Below are 17,577 nucleotides of genomic sequence, written 5' to 3'. Positions count from 1 at the left end.
TACATATATGACTTTCTGTGATAAGAAAAGTCTTTGAGACCATAACGTTCGGAAAATTACAATCGTCTTTCTCTTAATTGTCCACAAACTTCAGATTATGTAAATTTTAGCATTATCAGGAACGATATTACGTTAAAATAAAAGTGAAATTAACTTTCTACAGGGAATGTTGTGGCATCTCTTCAAATCCGCATATACTCAATGATCTGCCACTGGCATGAAAGGGCGTTAAATGCTATTAAGATAGGAAGAAGGAATTGTTTATTTCCACCTTTATAAAAATGGAAGACAATATAGAGTTTGCATATTGTCATTTAACTGAGCATGATTTCAGTCCCCCCCCCCCACTTTTTAACGCATAGTCGATCATAACGAAACTATATCTTTATGTTATTTATCCACTTCCTACTGTATACTTTGTTTCAAGATATTAATAGTGTTGCTACGCTGATAGAGCAAGACAAGAATTTGAGGGAAATGACTAGACAGGGGCAACTCAATAGAATCGGCAACACAGTGACAAGGTGTGATTGACTTCCACCCAAGGTTAGACTGTTATAACGTGCATAGGATTGTAGTGCGGAAAGTAGCACCCGCACCAGTTTTCCCGCAGCTGCCACGTAACTACTAATATTAAATGTATTTTGCCCTCCGCTTTATATGTCAGCAGCCAGTAGTATTAGTCCCTTTGGACAGTCAATGTGCATCACAGTTACTACATCAAATTCTTTTTAACGGTAATTAAATTTCCCTACCAATATCCAGCAAAGAGCACGTGCACTAGTGCATCTGTAAATATTGTTATTTTAGATGAAATCAGCTGAAACAACTTACGCGTGGCTCCAGCACTCAACAGTTGTGCTCCTCCTCCAAGAGCCTGGGTCAAAATGTTACCTCCAGTAGTCAAGGCGGTACTTCCAAGCTGCAGAAAGGTGTTTCCGAATGACTGGCCGAGTTGCTGAAGTTGTTCCTTCAGTTTATTGAACACATCTGTAAATACGTTAGCCTCCGTCCCGGTGGATGCCAAGGCAATCAACACTGCTAATGCGATAAACTTCATCGTGGAACTGAAAAGTATTTATCAAGATGAAACACTATTATATTTACTGTTAGGGGTAATCACCTTAAGACGATATATATATATATATATATATATATATATATATATATATATATATATATATATATATATATATATATATATATATATATATATATATATATATATATATATATATATATATATATATATATATATATATATGTGTGTGTGTGTGTGTGTGTGTGTGTGTGGTTTAAACATATAATTATATTTCAACATTAGGCTATCTCTTCCATATTTTCTAAACCTGTGATGACTGTATAGTATGTACGCTGTATCAGTGATATTCCACGAGATGTAAATTATTTTAATTAAAAGAAAACTCGGCAAGCCTCGTTTCCTATGAATGGAAATTGTATACATCTCGTAGTATATCAATGATACAGCGTACATACTAAAAGAATATGACAGGGTATACGCTGTTGACATATTGACATATTGACTTGAACAATATAAAGAGAAACTTCATCTGATGTGATCATCAAGTCATCAAAAATCATAACAGTGTTTAAGGTTAGGTTCCTTACCTGTTCCGTAAATGACAAGCTGTTGAGGAGTGTAAGGAAAAAGGACGGAGAAGGCGATCTATAAATACTCTGCCTGTCCGTCCCTGTTCACGATAAGAATATGAGTAGAGGCGTGTCTTGTTAGTTGGGAAATACGGCATCTGTCAGAAGCTTCGAACGGCTCTTAGGTGGCAGGGTCCAGTTTGGTACATTGGCCCCTGGCAAATTTCTTAACTAAAGGCTATGGTGTGACTTTTTCAGCTATTATTGCTTACAGTTTAAATATATGGATATATTTGTAAACTTTGGTGTTTCGTTCTTGTGTTGTTCTTGAAATTGATGTCAGGCATGTACATTATAGCTACTCTGCAGTATGTTGAGAGTGAAATACCAACATTCGGCTAGGAAGTAGAGCTAACCTCTCATAGCAGTAAAGACATGGGTTTGGGGCAAGTAGAATATCTCAAAAACGGCTTGGACGACAAAAATGTTCTATTGCATCAGCCTGTTTAGTACACACTGTTTTGCAGAATTGTCATCTAGGAAAAGGGCTAGAATAAGTTTGCACTGTAAGAATCATACGGTGTCAAAAATGACCTTTCCGACATGAAAATTGCACTTATAAATTTGGGATTGGGGTGCATAAACTTCTGCTATGAACTGCCATTGACTTCTCTGGTCAAGTGTATAATATTCTCACGCTTTGTTTTAATATAGGTATCCAAAAATATGGACTTTTTTGTCCTCACTCGTGTATTTGATGTTTTATGATTTTTTCTACTAGATCGCTGATTGCGGCATTTAATTTGTACATAAATCTGGCCCCTGCCCCCTTATTGTACGATGACGTGCATGGTAAAATAATGATTCTGTATAGTGTGCTTAATTCGATGCGTTACTCTGGGACAAGGAAATAACGTCATGTGGAGGGTGTTTAATAGTTTTTGGAGTTGACTGTTTCTTTATCGTCAACGTCTTTTCGCGCAGTTTGCGTTAGTGTTCCATAAACACTATTTTCTTTGGCGCAAACGTTGATTATAGCTTGCACATAAAATATGGGAGAAACCTGGCAATCTTAGGTTGAATTGGTTAAAGGTCAAGAAAAACTACGACTTAACGAAAAATATTTCTTTTTCGCACAATCCTAAACCTGGACTACACTTTGTGGCTGACCAGCACTTGAAGACAAAATAAATGACGTACTAGTAAAGGTTGAGGGTAAATGGTACTTTTGAGAATAATTCAAGTTGTCTGCAGAAAAATGAAGCATTAATCTTTGCCAAAATATATAGATGACTTATATTTTTGATAAGAAAGGAAAAGTTGATTTTAAAGTCACTGAGGAACGATCAGGGTTACTGTGACTGGAAGAAGAATAGCTTTGCATAGCAAGTGTAGTTCTGTATTACAAACCTGAACATTACTATAGTTATTAAAGAGGCCTGTTGATTTAAGTTTCAAAAGGACAAAGTAAGAAGGAATTTGTGGTTCAAACAGAAGTGGGTGTTGCACAATAACGCTTGTTAAGCGCTAAATTTCTTACTCAACCTTTGCGAATGAACAGCGTATAGTGTAAGACATTTCCTACAGATTTGGGGTCTATGAGGTCAAGGTCAGTGTAAATAATTGCGATCCGTTGGTCAATAACCTCCAGAATGAACAATGCCATTTAGTACATACACAGAGGACAGTCAGACAGGGGAAGACGTATGATGTACTGTTCAAATCATTAATTCTGGCATTGTTAGTACATACACAGAGGACAGTCAGACAGGGGAAGACGTATGATGTACTGTTCAAATCATTAATTCTAGTAGTGTTTTAACAATGATGAATATCACCCTACACATTTATAATTCTGAGTTTGAAACATCTTAGATGACCAAAGCAGAAATGTCAACTAGAACTTGATTTTACTTATATACACTAATATTAAATGTGTCAGCAATTGTATTCGACGTGTATTGGAAATGAAAACATAATAAAAGAGCAGCAGAGAGGGTGAACAGACCAAATTACCCGAGCAAAACCCTTGTGTTTAGACCAAAAAAAATCCGTGCTCGTTCATATAGGTCATACCACGTCTACGATTATTGTTTGTCCCAAACAAGATTGTAGACGAACCCTCTCTGCTGCTATTCATGTTGCAAAAGAAATTTTTACCACCATATCAAGTTTGATGAATATTTCTCAACGCGTTCTCCTCATCTGTTTCATCTTTATTTGTTCTATGTTTCAAGTAATATTCAAGTTCTGATGGTGGTTTTGGATTTATGTTCTTTCTTTTTCTGTAATAGTTCATCAAACTTCTGTATCGATCTCCACCGCAAGTTTTGCAAATCTGATATAATCCTCTAACGCCGTTGTTACATCCAACACAACTTCGTGGACCAGCATGAGGATTTTTCTTTAAAATATAATTATGTTTTTTACAATATTCTCCACGACACCTTTTGTTGCATTTATTTGTTGTTCCTTGAATTAACCACGCACAGTTGTTCATTATATGAATGATATCTGTTTAATTAAATTTATCCAAATATTTTATCAAGACCCACACGATATCTTGTTCTAGGATCATGTAAATTTATTGTTATAAATCCATGTGGAGTAGCTTGCGCTCGTGAAAAGAAATTTCTGAATTTAATTATATCCATGTCACCGCTGCACCAGGTTTGTTGACTATTTCGCAGCGTGTGTGTGTCTACGCCATTAAACACAACTAAAATATTACAGTTGTCCCTGATTACTTTTGGTATTTGTGTATATCGTTGAGTAACATAGATAACATCTGTATTTTTATGTCTGCCGCGAGAAAATATCCTGGCTGGATTTGATTGTTTATCCAGCATCACATCATCATACACAACTAAATTATTAATAAACCTGTCTAAAAAAATCAACGGACGGTGCTTCATCAATATGTTATAAACTCTATAACATCATTATCTTTGTCCAGTAATCTTGCATTTTCGTTAAAATCTTTTAATACTTCATAACATCGTTGATCATCAGCGGATGGTGCTACCAAATATAATTTATCCCATTTCAACCATCTCATTATCAGATAAAGTAATAACTGCGTCTTACCCGATCCAGATGGTCCTATGATAATCATTCTGATGGAATTAGGTAGCGCAGGATGATGCTTAACAGGTTCTCGCTGCCGAGTTGCTGAGAAATCAATTATATCCATATATATTATAACATGAATTTATATTGTTTACGCTGTAGAGTTAAAACTCCGACTACTGATTTAGCTACAGTTATAACAAGAAATAAAAAAATAGCTTATGGTGGAAAATGTTCTGTATGCAGTAGAAAGAAATTTTCGTTTTTACCTAATAAGCGCGGTGGTGATGTTGCTAATTTGATGTCAAAGTTTCCGGGTACTCTATAGGCTAAATACCCAGGAGAAAAACATCTACCAGGATATAGTTATTGCGGTCCTGGTACTCGACTTGATATCAGGCTCGATAATCAAGATCAACCAAAACCAGGCGAGGAACCAGTAAACGCTATTGATCGAGCTTGTCATATTCATGATGTTGCGTCTAAGAGTAAAAATCTACAGGATAGGCATATTGCAGATGTGAAATTAATTCACGCGTTAAATTCCATAAAAAATAAAAATATCAGAGAATCATTAGCTAGTTGGTTAGTAAGATCTGCGATGAAAGGTAAATTAGCGTTTGGGGCTGGTAATTAATAATGGAATTAATTTATTATTCACCAAAAGGATATTGGAGAGGCAAAGCAGCAATTGGTAAACTCGCTGATGCAGCAGCGGTTAAACATTCTACTGCTAGCGCGTGGTTATCCAAACAGGCAATATGGCAAATTTATCTACCACCACCGAAACGAATTCAGTACGCGTATTTCGATGTTAGTGTTCCTAATGAAGTTCATCAAGCAGATATTCTGTTTTTACCACATGATACTGTGCGTGGAAAAACGTACAAGTACGCGTTAACTGTAGTTGATATTGCAAGTAGATATAAAGAGGCAGAGCCGCTATCAACGAAAACATCATCTGAAGTAGCCGATGCATTTGAACGAATTTATCAACGAGGTGGTGGACCACAAGGTGGTCTGCGATGGCCACAGCTGCTACAGGTTGATCCTGGTAAGGAATTTCTTGGTCCAGTATCATCGTTGATGAAACGACATAATACCAAAATACGACGAGGTCATACTGCAATTCACCGTGATCAGGCAATTGTTGAGCGATTTAATCGAACACTCGCTGAGCGGTTATTTGGATATCAATACGCGAAGGAATTTATTCAAGATAAAAGATCTCTTGAATGGGTTGCAAGATTACCAAGCGTGATAGCTGCATTAAATAGCGAGATCACACGAACAACCAACATGAAACCCATTAGCGCAGTCACACAAAAAAATATACCAACACAACGAAAAGGTGCTGAAAAACAAAAAATATTGGGTGATGTTACAGTTAGATATTTATATGAACCGGGTGAACTTGAAGGTGGTATCGCGAGAGCGACTGATCCTATTTGGAGTGTTACCACACACAAAATATCCACCGTGACATGATCTCCAGGTAGACCTGCAATCTACAGACTAGATTCGGCTGCTCCTCAACGTGGATTTGTACGTGAGCAACTACAAATAATTCCCACGGATACACAATTATCACCGCGATCACTTAACTAGCACTAGCGCCTCTACGTCGATTACACTCAAGACAGGTCAACATGGTATTTTCTCGTGTATGACCGCGACTATTATCTTTTCTGTCTACGGTAAATTGTCTTGAATCATTACTCGAATACCGCCACAGCATTATACAATTGCAACTTGCGCAATGATTATTCTTCTGCTGTTTTAACTCAATAATAAATTCAACATCAAGATCAAAGTCGCGTTTATTTTTTATCAGATTGTTTGTATCCGATTAATTTTTTTCTTATTATATCATCATCAATGACGTTGAATTTATTAACGATTTCAGCAATTATAATTCTACGTAATTGAGATATTTTTCTAACCCTCGATACCGCTAAATAAACTAAATTTGACCACTCGATGTGATCGTCTACAATCCAGACTCGTGTGTCAGAAATAGTTAATCCCTGAGACGAGTGGATCGTCATAGCGTATCCCAACACCCATGGAGATTTGTCAGCGCGTAATGCATCTTCGACCACACTGATATCAACAGCGACAATATCATTTAATACGAGATTTTGATTCTCAGTCTGTCCTGGAATATCAACATTAATATTCTGTTTTCGTGTATCTGATGGTCTGTAACATAACGGTACGGGTAATTCCAAATATTTTTCTTTATGCAGCTGAAATAACTGCTGTTGTAAATCGTCTCTGATTATTTTTCTGCTTGCTACGATCAAATCGTTGGGTCTCCATAAATTCAAAAAATCACTCATTGATGTCTCTGAGATTACTCCGCGTATTATTTCACACTGAATTTTGTTTGATTGTAATCTGATTAATTTTTTAAATTCCTTTAAATTTGCATCAAGAGCTCTATGATTATCATCTATTTCTTCGTAATTTTTTAACCAATCATGTGGAGATGGTCCAACAAAAGGCGACGGTTGACCATGATCGCCACACACCACCACAGCGGTATTTTTCGTCAACAACCAATCAAGAAACATTTTTAATGTATCCAATGACACCGTACATATCTCGTCCCAAATAATTATTTTAGGTATATACTTTTCTCCCATTCGTTCAGGAGTCCATGTATCCCCGCGCCACCGAAAGAAACTATGATACGTGCACGATTGTGCTTGCCGTTGTTTCATCTCCCGTGCAAGTCTATGTGTGGGTGTCAGCACGATCATGTCTGAATTTCTAAAATCATTAATCGCTCGAGTCGTTTTGCCGCATCCACCAGGTCCATTGAGATATACTGTCTTATATCTAGTTATTGGATCACTCAACGATGGCGCTTTCGACATTTCTGATATTTTATTACACTTACGATAAAAATGTCTCATCGGAACATCTGCTGATTCTGTATAATTGTGTAATATTTCCTTTTTTATTCTCCACGAACTCCATCGTTCATCATTACTTGTAAATTTCATAACAGACTCTAAATATTTACTCGAAATATAAAACGAATCTGTTGCCCTATCTGACTGCGGTTTCAGGAAATCTATTAATCATCGATAATAAATTTATAGAAACATAAGCCAACATGGAAGATCTTAGATGAGTATACTGTGGGGAGATATCATTTATATAACTAACGATCGTACCCAATTTTGTTCCGTTGGATAAATAAACACTTTCTCGATTTACAAATATATTTCTCGCTGTTGTATCAGCGATTATAAAATCGTACTCGGCATCATCTAAAATTAATCGTGCGTGATGTCTTTTATGATCATAAGCACCACCCTGAGTAAATTTACCTATACTTTTTCTACCGAGATCTTTTGCGTTTTTGAGTTTAATCTCGAGAATTTTAGGAGCTTCTTTGATAATATCATCTTCGGAAACATCCGGACATTTTTCCTTAAACTCGCTAATAACTTCATCAGCACTGATAGAATCTGACATGGGCAACCAAACTTCGGTCTGTGCATGGTATGATATAATTGCCTCACTAACCACCAACGATGTCAGTGCCGCACAATCTAGCATATATCGTAATAAAACTATAAGCGCCCAACGTTTTTCACAAAAATGTCTACCAAACCAAACATAACAAATCTTGTGAAGATTTTCCTTAAGCTCGAATGATTCAACACAAGCGAATCCAGTCAGATCAAAATCAGGTAATGGTCCATTAATTGCCACTCGCGTCATCTCGTTTGTAGGGTGACCGAATCTTTTAAAGTATACAGAACAATCTCCGTATCCTAGAAAACTTCCCGGATAACATGCAATCATATCAACCGAAATAACATCGATGTAATTATACTTGGTATTCCACAATCCGCCATGCCCGTATTCGACGCAACTTGCGCGTACGTCCTCGAGTAAATCAAATCGTGTTGGTTTCCATGAATTTCTTTCTCTAGCGAAATGAGCCGCAACAGATGGAACGGTAAAGCAATTAGTTAGTAATTTGTCAGTATTTTCCGTGGAGTGCAAGCACTCTAAAAACTTATCCGCGAGATTTTTCATCTCGTCATGGAGAGATTCTGTTCGATATATTTCACCGTTTGGTCTAACAAACTGATCAAATTCACCTTCCTCATTACTTTTAAATAACCATACCGATACAGGATCGTTTTTACTTATTTCGTAGATAAAATCAAACATATCTGGGGGGTAAAATCTAATAGTTCGATCACGTGGAAATATTGTTACTGCGCTGGTCCATGCGTGCGCGTTATGATCAATAATATTTATTGAAGCTCCTTTCGATTTATATTTTGATTCGTACAGTACTCCTCCCGTTATTGTCGCTACGGTTATTGGAAATTTTAATATTTTTCCTAACTCAGCAACATCTTTTATTGTAGCACAGGTATCCTTAACTGAATCAGCCCACGAGTTTATTTTTTTACGTCTTAAATCAGTTAATCCGTTTCCACGCATCACGTTTGTAAAGTGTTCTATTACTCGCTCGACTACACAATTTAACCTTGAAAATTTCATGGGTGTCAGTTTATCAACGTTGGGTTTTTTATTTATCTCATAGATTCCATAAATAACCGCTGTTACAGGATGCGCTCGCTCATAATACGGTTTGTCAATACCCGTCAATAGACCTGGTCTGGAATTTTTACTTAATATGGCAATTTTATTATTGCCAAGGACAGGATCATATTTGTCACGGATAATCCAACTACCTGTTTCTGTTAATACAATAAAGTTTACTCTGAAGAAATATTTTTGATTGCCTTCATACTCAGCGATGTAGTTAATGATAGTTGCCGCTCGCTTGTCATTCATTGTGGCGTCCTTGACAGTATTGCGTATAATCTTGAACGTTGACCATGTATGAGATGCACCATCCGTGTAAAATTCTTTCTTGGCGTCGTGAATTTTATTGATCAAACTTTTATTTTTCGGATCAACCAAATCTCGTACTGGTAAATCAGAAGATAGTCTGTCGAGGTTGAATTTATATTTAACAGGCCTAGTTTGGGATAATCTCTCAAATTCATTCATATAATTAAAACAAATATTTAAATAAAGAAAATTATATATATATACAATGTCTCAATGCAAATGGTTGATGATCGGCTGAGTAAATCGATACAACAAATCCTGCAGAAAGGAATTTTGTTGGACGCACTTACAAAGTATACGACGAGGAAGTCTAGGACCAATACCGTGTCTGCGATGTGGTATTGGAGTGCGAGGAAAAACAGAATTATGTGGAAAGTGCGGTGGAAAACGGTTCAGAGAACTTAAAAGATATTATGACAAAAAAATTAGTAATAGTGAAAACGCTATAAAATCCGTGGAGGATTATATATCAAGATTTCAGACAAACAATGATTTAAACAAATAATATTATTGCATATATGGAGCAAAATATATTTGTCCCACATCCCACAATAACAAACTATGAATCAGATCGTAATGGCATGATCAGACACTGTAGGTTGAGGAGACCAATTGGTCATGTCATTAATTCTGGTTATCTAGCGTTCACATGTGAGGGAGGAAAGAAAAGCCATCTCTGTCATCGATTCACGTATGAGTGTTTCTTCGGAGTGATCAATGACGGTCTTGTTATTGATCATGCTGACGGGGATCCTCAAAACAATAATTTATCCAACCTTCATGTTGTCACACAAAGCGTGAACTCTGCATGTGGTAATACTGGAAGATGTAAAACAATCGGAAAGAGGGCGGTAAATTCCACAAACACAGAAACTGGCGAAGTAATTATATTTCGTTCGATACGTTCTGCTGCGAAATACTTTGATTAATCCGTCTTCAGTACAAAGAGTAGCAGAAAATATAACCAGATCTGCTTTCTCAAAAAAATATAAGCAGAAAATCACCTTTCAGTACTGTTAACTATCATCACCACCTCGAATTATATTTATTGTTTTGGTGGGGTCAGAAATTGTCATTATTATACTACTTATTTTTTGACTCACGAAAGGGAGTTAATTTATGGTCATAATCATATACAACATCCAAGGTCTGTGATGCCTGGTGGATACAGAAAGGATTTATGATTTCTAACTTAACAAAAATATACAGTTCGTGTATTTTTCTGCCCTATTAGAACAGCGCAACACATAGAATACATGTATATTTCATCTAATCTACAGAAAACCGACATGTATATTCCAGCCTACTGAGTGCAGAATCCAGCGTCTAGTCTGTATCGTGTGGTGGGTTAATTTTAGATCCAGTGTACAATGTACTGACTCATAGATCCACGATAGTGTTTGGAATTAAAAATCAGTTGCATTTTCCTTGTTCAGTGCAGAAATATAATGCGAGATTGTGTATGTATGTGTGATTATTTATTTATCGAGTAAACTCCCTTTGACCAGTCTAGCAATTAGATGATCTAGACCGGATGTTCTATCATACATGGCGTGGTATAGTAAATAGGAAATTCCTTAATTTAGCTTTGTTTGGTGAAAATATATCATATAAACGTATTTCTTGAATTCAGAATTGTATTTTGAGTAAATATATTCGAAATTAGTTCCTTTTCAATGATTATTAGCTATATATTAACTTTCGAAACATATGTTTGTAACAAGATTTGATAGCTCAATCGGTATCGTATTGGCCTGTGACGCTCGCGGTCCAGGATCGAATCCCCATGGCTGACAACATGTCGGTGATTTGCGCATAATTGCGATTTTTATAATAATTGGGGCTCCGCCAGATCCCCCCGCTCAGCAAAACTCAACCACGTATCAACCGGTGGTTGATACATATTTTCGTATCACCCACGGGCTTGATTATTGTGGGTGGGTTTTTGCTGAGCGTATATGTTTGTGCCGTCCTTTATTCAATTATTCATTGTATATATTTCATTTCATACTTAATGAACTTGCTACAAAACTCGTTTCATAATATATGTTTGTAATGTCCTTTATTCATTGTACATACCCATTTCATTGTACATACCCATTTCATTGATACTTAATGAACTTGCTAAAAAACTCGTTTCATAATATATGTTTGTGCCGTCATTCATTGTATATACCCATTTCATTGTACATACCCATTTCATTGTATATATCCATTTCATTGTATATCTTCACCAAACACACCCTCTTGGGCCTCTAGACCGTTGTTTGACGGGTTAGGGGCTCTCATAGCGGGGTAGTGTTTCGTGTATCTGTACCTTGAACTCGCTAAAGACTCGATAGGGGGTTCAGGGATAATTTTTTTTTATTTTAAAGATTTACATATTATATAATGAACCATGAAAATATCAAAGACATTATTTCTGCTATTAAAAACTAGAAGAAAACGGAATTAATATATCTGATGAACTAAATCCTGAAAAAATAATATCTGATTTTGAAACGTTACAAGAACTTAAAAATGAAAATAAGTATGTTCTATCATCTCAATATAAGTTCATAAAGCGGATTCAGGCAGCTATGTTTCAGTCACTGGCTATGGTGAACGATGATCAAGTAAATGAATTTATTCCTCTTTCTGTTGCAATAGAAAAGATCAGGTCGGAATTATCCAGCGAATACGAAACAAAAAAAAACAAACAATCAGTACCCGCATAAGATACTTAAGAAAAATTATGTCAGCGGGTAACGACTGAGTAGTAATATAATTTCCCTCACTGTATATCACATCAGAATTAATTTACAAATATTTTTTGGAAAACTGATTGATTTCTATACTTTTAAGTACCAACCACCCCATCATAATTAGCACACTGATTGATTTGCATACTTTTGAGTAGCAACCACCCCATCAGATTGATTCACAAAAAAATAAAATATTTCAGAATAATAAGAAAAATATTTCAGAATAATAATACAATATTTTTTTTGGTAGTATTTTTTGGAAAACTGATCGATTTGTATAATTTTCAGTACCAATTACCCCATCAGAATTAACAAACTGATTGATTTGTATAATTTTCAGTACCAATTACCCCATCAGAATTAGCAAACTGATTGATTTGTGTAATTTTCAGTACCAACCACCCCATCAGATTGATTCATTTCAGATTGTACAAAATTGATTAATTTGTGTAATTTATCCCATCAGTGATTATATTTATTTATTCTGAAATATTATTTTTTTAAGTTGATCGAGTTTAATACAGGAGTGTGTATAATTTAGAATCTGATCTCTCTACAGATGATCTCGGCGGAGCTCATCTAACTGTTCTCGCTTCCGTATTCATCAATAACTAAATTAACGCTAAATTGCTCTGTGTTTTGAAAACACTGTTCTGATGGCGTTTTTCAAGTGTATAAAAAACAATCACGTGCTGGTACATTATATAACATTTACTGGATTAATTAAGATTTCACATACAGATTTATCACAAGCTCTTCTCCACGCATGTCAATTAAGCGATTAAGGTGGTCTGTGAGCTTAAAATTTGTTCGTGTTAACATATTATTGTGACACCGCAGATACACAGGATTAGTTGGTTCTTGCACGATTAAACTTCCAGGGGGAACTTGTGGTGTAAATGTATATAGGATGTATCCTTGATGAGCCTGATTTGATTTTCCGAGGTCTATTTGATAGCTGCCATCGACTACGTCACAAACCAGATTGACCACAATCGTGCTGGTTATATTAACGATTCCCGGAGAAACGTGCCTGCCGCCGCCGTATGGATCATTATTATGTCTGAGAACAGTTGGAGGTGGTGTTAGTTTTTTTCCATGCCTCGAGTATTTTAGGAAAATATTCATCAATGACATCATTGACAGATTTTCTCCGAGCGTCCGGGTCATAATCGGGAAATTTGAACGTCGGTATATCAGATTCCTTGATTTTATATTTATCAATTAAAAACTTTTTGGGAGCAGGAGATGATTTTAAAATTATGTCTATAATTTTGTTGCGAGTGCGTTCCATAGCTTCTGCGATATAATGCAGAATTTCTATTTGTTTGATAATTTCCCCTCGTGTCTCGTGAGATGTTATATCGAAAAGATACTCAGTGAGACGTTCACGTAGTTTATTTAGTTGATCTTCATGATCAAGATTGGAAACGTCAATAGTTCTTTCAATTTCGTGTTCATGAATATGGCCAGGGGTTTTATCTTCTGGTAAAGCTGAAAATATGTCACCACCATAACCAATCAAATCATCCAAACTATCATCCCAAGTTCGAGGTCCACGCCACCACCACCAAAGATCTCTCATTGTAACTTCGTGACTAGAGCTACTTGTTGACGTAAAATCAGATTTTTTCGGTTCTGGTGGTCCTTCATACACCGGGGGAACATCTGGCCAACCTAGTACGGATCTTATCGTGGATTGATAGATATCAACGGCATAATCAGCAGAATGTATCTCAACCGTCGAGGACAGCGTCGGTTCATGAACGTTAATTGATATTTTTGCTTCTTTTCCGGTTATTGATTTTATTCTACGTTGAAATTCCTCATTGATTTGTTCGATCTCATAACTACCAGTGGGTATTCCAACATCTATCCAGTCAGGAGTACCATCTGGTTTGTTCTTGTTAGCAAATACAAGCAAATTATTTGCTGGTGTACCATTAAATGATTTTGATCTGATATTTGGCCAGCTGTAATATACCCGTAATTGAGCTAATGCTATATCTTTTACTGGAATTGCAGTAGGAAAGTTAATACTAAATTCAGGATTAGTTGAACTTACCGAGATCATCGTTATCTTTGGCGGAGTTGTGTTAGTCACGATCTGCTGGAGTAATTCTGTCATTATTAGTATTTATGTCTTTAATACCGATACCTTCGTCGTATATTTTAGTCATCATTGAAAACTCGACATCAGATATAATTCCATCACTGAGACTCGCTGATAACAGCGAAGATAACTTCGAGTATGCGACCGTCGCTGTATGCAATCTTATCATGTAGTCGGATAATTTTTCATTCATGCAGGTGCATATTTTTTTTGTGATGATATGAAGCACACCTGAAATCGTTGTTGCTGCTGAAATACAAATAGTTACGGCTGCTGGTGTCATCATTGTCACCGCTGATAATATCACACCAGTTCCAGCAACAACAGCGGATACTGAATAAACAATCACATCAACGATAACTAATCGTCGTCGATATTTTTGTACTTTTACTGTATATTGTTCGACTTGATCTTTTAGCGCCGCCTGTCATTCACGCGCTTGATTGTATCTGTATTGTGCACCGTCCATATATTTTTATGCAGTAACCAATTGAGGTGTTTCAGCTACAAATTCCAAACACCACCAGTAAGATGTTGAGTCTAATGTTTCATCATCTGCTTCCAGAATAAATATTTCTTCGGTTCCGCTATTTAATATAACAGATACAACCCCGGAAAACCTATCCGTTGAATGATGCCATAGATACGTTGTAAATATTTTAAATTTTGCACCACTGAACACAGACAACCTGTACACGCCAGTGACTGTTGCGGTATATTTGATGGTTTTATTTTGCTGCGACCATGTTGCGAATCCGGATGATACAGTGCATACGATGTTTGTGATATGCCCAGGAGTTATTCCGGCTGGAATTTTAATCAAATTGGTTTTATTAACGATATCAGGAATTTCCGCTACGATGTTTTGCTGTGTTTGTTTGATCGTGTCGATGTTCGTCTTGATATCAGAAAGTTTCATGTCAACGGAGTGCGGAATGCCGAAGAATTCTTCTGTGGTTCTTTGATGGTTTCTGCGAAATCTTCCAAAAGCGCCCACGTGAACGTCATACTCGACCCGCAACGTGGATAATTTACTATCTACGTTGTCGACATATTTTTTGTTGCTGCATCTTCGTCGGATGTTGGATCTCTTAAAACTACTATTTTATTTCCGTTCATGCTGAGTTCACCCGTCATTGTGTCACCGGTATTTTTCACGCGATTAGCAACGCTTCTTGCAATTTCATCTCTGATGGTTGTAAACGATACACTTGAATCTCTGATTCTACCACCGTCAGTAAACACAGGAATACTATCTGTAGCTGCACCAAGTACTCGTCGAACTATATCATTCCATCTGATATTACTCGTTTTTAGTTTACCATATCGATCTTGAAAAATAACGACCTCATCTGGGTCAACTCCAGCCAGGCTCATGATATCAGCAAGTTCATCTTTAGTCGCATACTTTGACAGATCAACATCGCCGGATTTTCTCTTAACGCGGGAAGATCTTCTTCCGTAAATATCAACCATTATATTTTAAGATCCAAGATCTATTTAAAACGCTTTACGCGCAACGAATCGGTTGCTTGTATAATCATGCACAACTTTATGTGGCGGTTTGGATGATTTTGATATAGCGTCGAGTACATTAATTACTTCACGGCCGCATATTGGCGGATCTGTCATTGAATGTGTGGGTAGCGTTGAATACCAAACTTGCGCGTGAAGTGGTGCGACATACTTGATAAATTCAGCAGGTGGAGCTAACCCGTATGAATCGAAATAAACAATTCCACGTGGATCAACCGCGTATGATACCCAATGAGTATCGGGTCCTGAAGTCGAGTCTAGATTAATAATACCTGTTTCGAGTTTGTTTGGTTGTTTTAGTAATTGATCTCGCATAAAAACACCTCTAAAGGCTTTTATTTTTAATCGTTTAGCAGCATCAAGTAAATCAAAATTTGATGCTGGAACATCTAACGTGGGAGCCTCAGACCTCTTCCCCAGCGAGATCCCGGTAATCTTAGACCGCGTCCCTTTTTTTTTGCTATATCGTCCACCAGTTGCTTTCTTTAGAGCCATTCCAGCAGCTGTTCCAACAGCACCTAACGCGGCTGCTTTTGCTACGGCTGGAGCGGCAGCAGCTATTAACGCTGGAATAGCCGCGAGAAGTGGAAATGTACCACCGTTTTAACCATGTCTTTGATGGCGCTCGGAGAAAGACGTAATTGAACTCCAGTTTTTGATTCTAGGGCTTTATTGAAATGTTTAATCTGATTATTTGTCAACGATAATTTGTTTGGACCACCACCCATCTGATCTCGTTTTAGTGATATTTTAGTTCCGCATTTGCTGGTGGTTTTTGATTGAAGCTTTTTGACCTGACCGGGAGTCAGAGTAACATTAACATGACTATACGACATTTTTATATAAATAATATTTTTCTGAATAATTAGAGATTTTCCACTGGTGCATCAACGACTCTCATTCGACCACTACCACCTTCAAGTAACATGGCTTTATCGCTGAGTATGACCGCGATTGCTCTATGATTAGCACCACCTGTATTCAATGTTGCTTTAAGATGTACATCAACGACAGATTGTTTTGATAGATCAAGATGTTCCAGTGAAAAATAATAAATCGGATACAAAGTTCTGAAATCATATTGTGATATTTGCAAACCGGTATCAACATTTTGATCACGTCCCATGAATGACATTAAACGATGATATGCACGTCCTATACGATTCTGTTCATAATTTAGTTGTATATTTTCTGTTGGTTCTTGTTGTCCGTTTACCCATAAGGAAATATCTGTGATACCTAGTTTATCAAATATCATATGAGAGTGAACTTGTGAGCCTAATCGATTAATTTCCTGAAACGCAACAAAAATATGTCGCGGTGCAGAAACACCCTGTTGTGATGCTATATGCCATGTAAACTGACCGATAACGTTAGTTTGTATACTATCTGTGCTTGTTGTTAACCATGACAATAAGGATTTACCACCAGTGTCCATGAAAGAAATTAATTTTTGTTCTACTGCGATCGTTGGAGTCATTACCGGCATCCACAGTGAAAGTTTAGACAATATTACTTTACCAGCATCACCAACAGGTCTCCACAGAGCATCGTTATCATCACCTTTTCGCACAAGAACAACCGTGTGTCTAGCTCCAAAAATAACCTTTC

General features: G+C 36.7%; 1 protein-coding gene across 1 annotated transcript in view; it reads right to left on the bottom strand.

Moving 5' to 3' along the window:
• Positions 1 to 17,577, bottom strand: part of LOC149800362 (uncharacterized) — a 176,357-nt gene that overhangs the window by 94,293 nt on the left and 64,487 nt on the right. Inside the window, exons 14-16 of the mRNA XM_089958398.1 lie at positions 2,759 to 2,859; positions 1,630 to 1,712; positions 835 to 1,067 (exon numbers count right to left, since the gene is read on the bottom strand). Coding sequence (XP_089814524.1) covers positions 835 to 1,067; positions 1,630 to 1,712; positions 2,759 to 2,859 — 417 coding nt within the window. The remainder of the gene's footprint in view (positions 1 to 834; positions 1,068 to 1,629; positions 1,713 to 2,758; positions 2,860 to 17,577) is intronic.

Source organism: Sinohyriopsis cumingii, chromosome 5 (genome assembly GCF_028554795.1).
Source record: "Sinohyriopsis cumingii isolate HCF-2022 chromosome 5, ASM2855479v2, whole genome shotgun sequence".
Classification (NCBI taxonomy): Eukaryota; Metazoa; Mollusca; class Bivalvia; order Unionida; family Unionidae; genus Sinohyriopsis; species Sinohyriopsis cumingii.
Note: the sequence above shows the minus strand (reverse complement) of the source record. Positions and strands in the feature narration are given on the sequence as shown.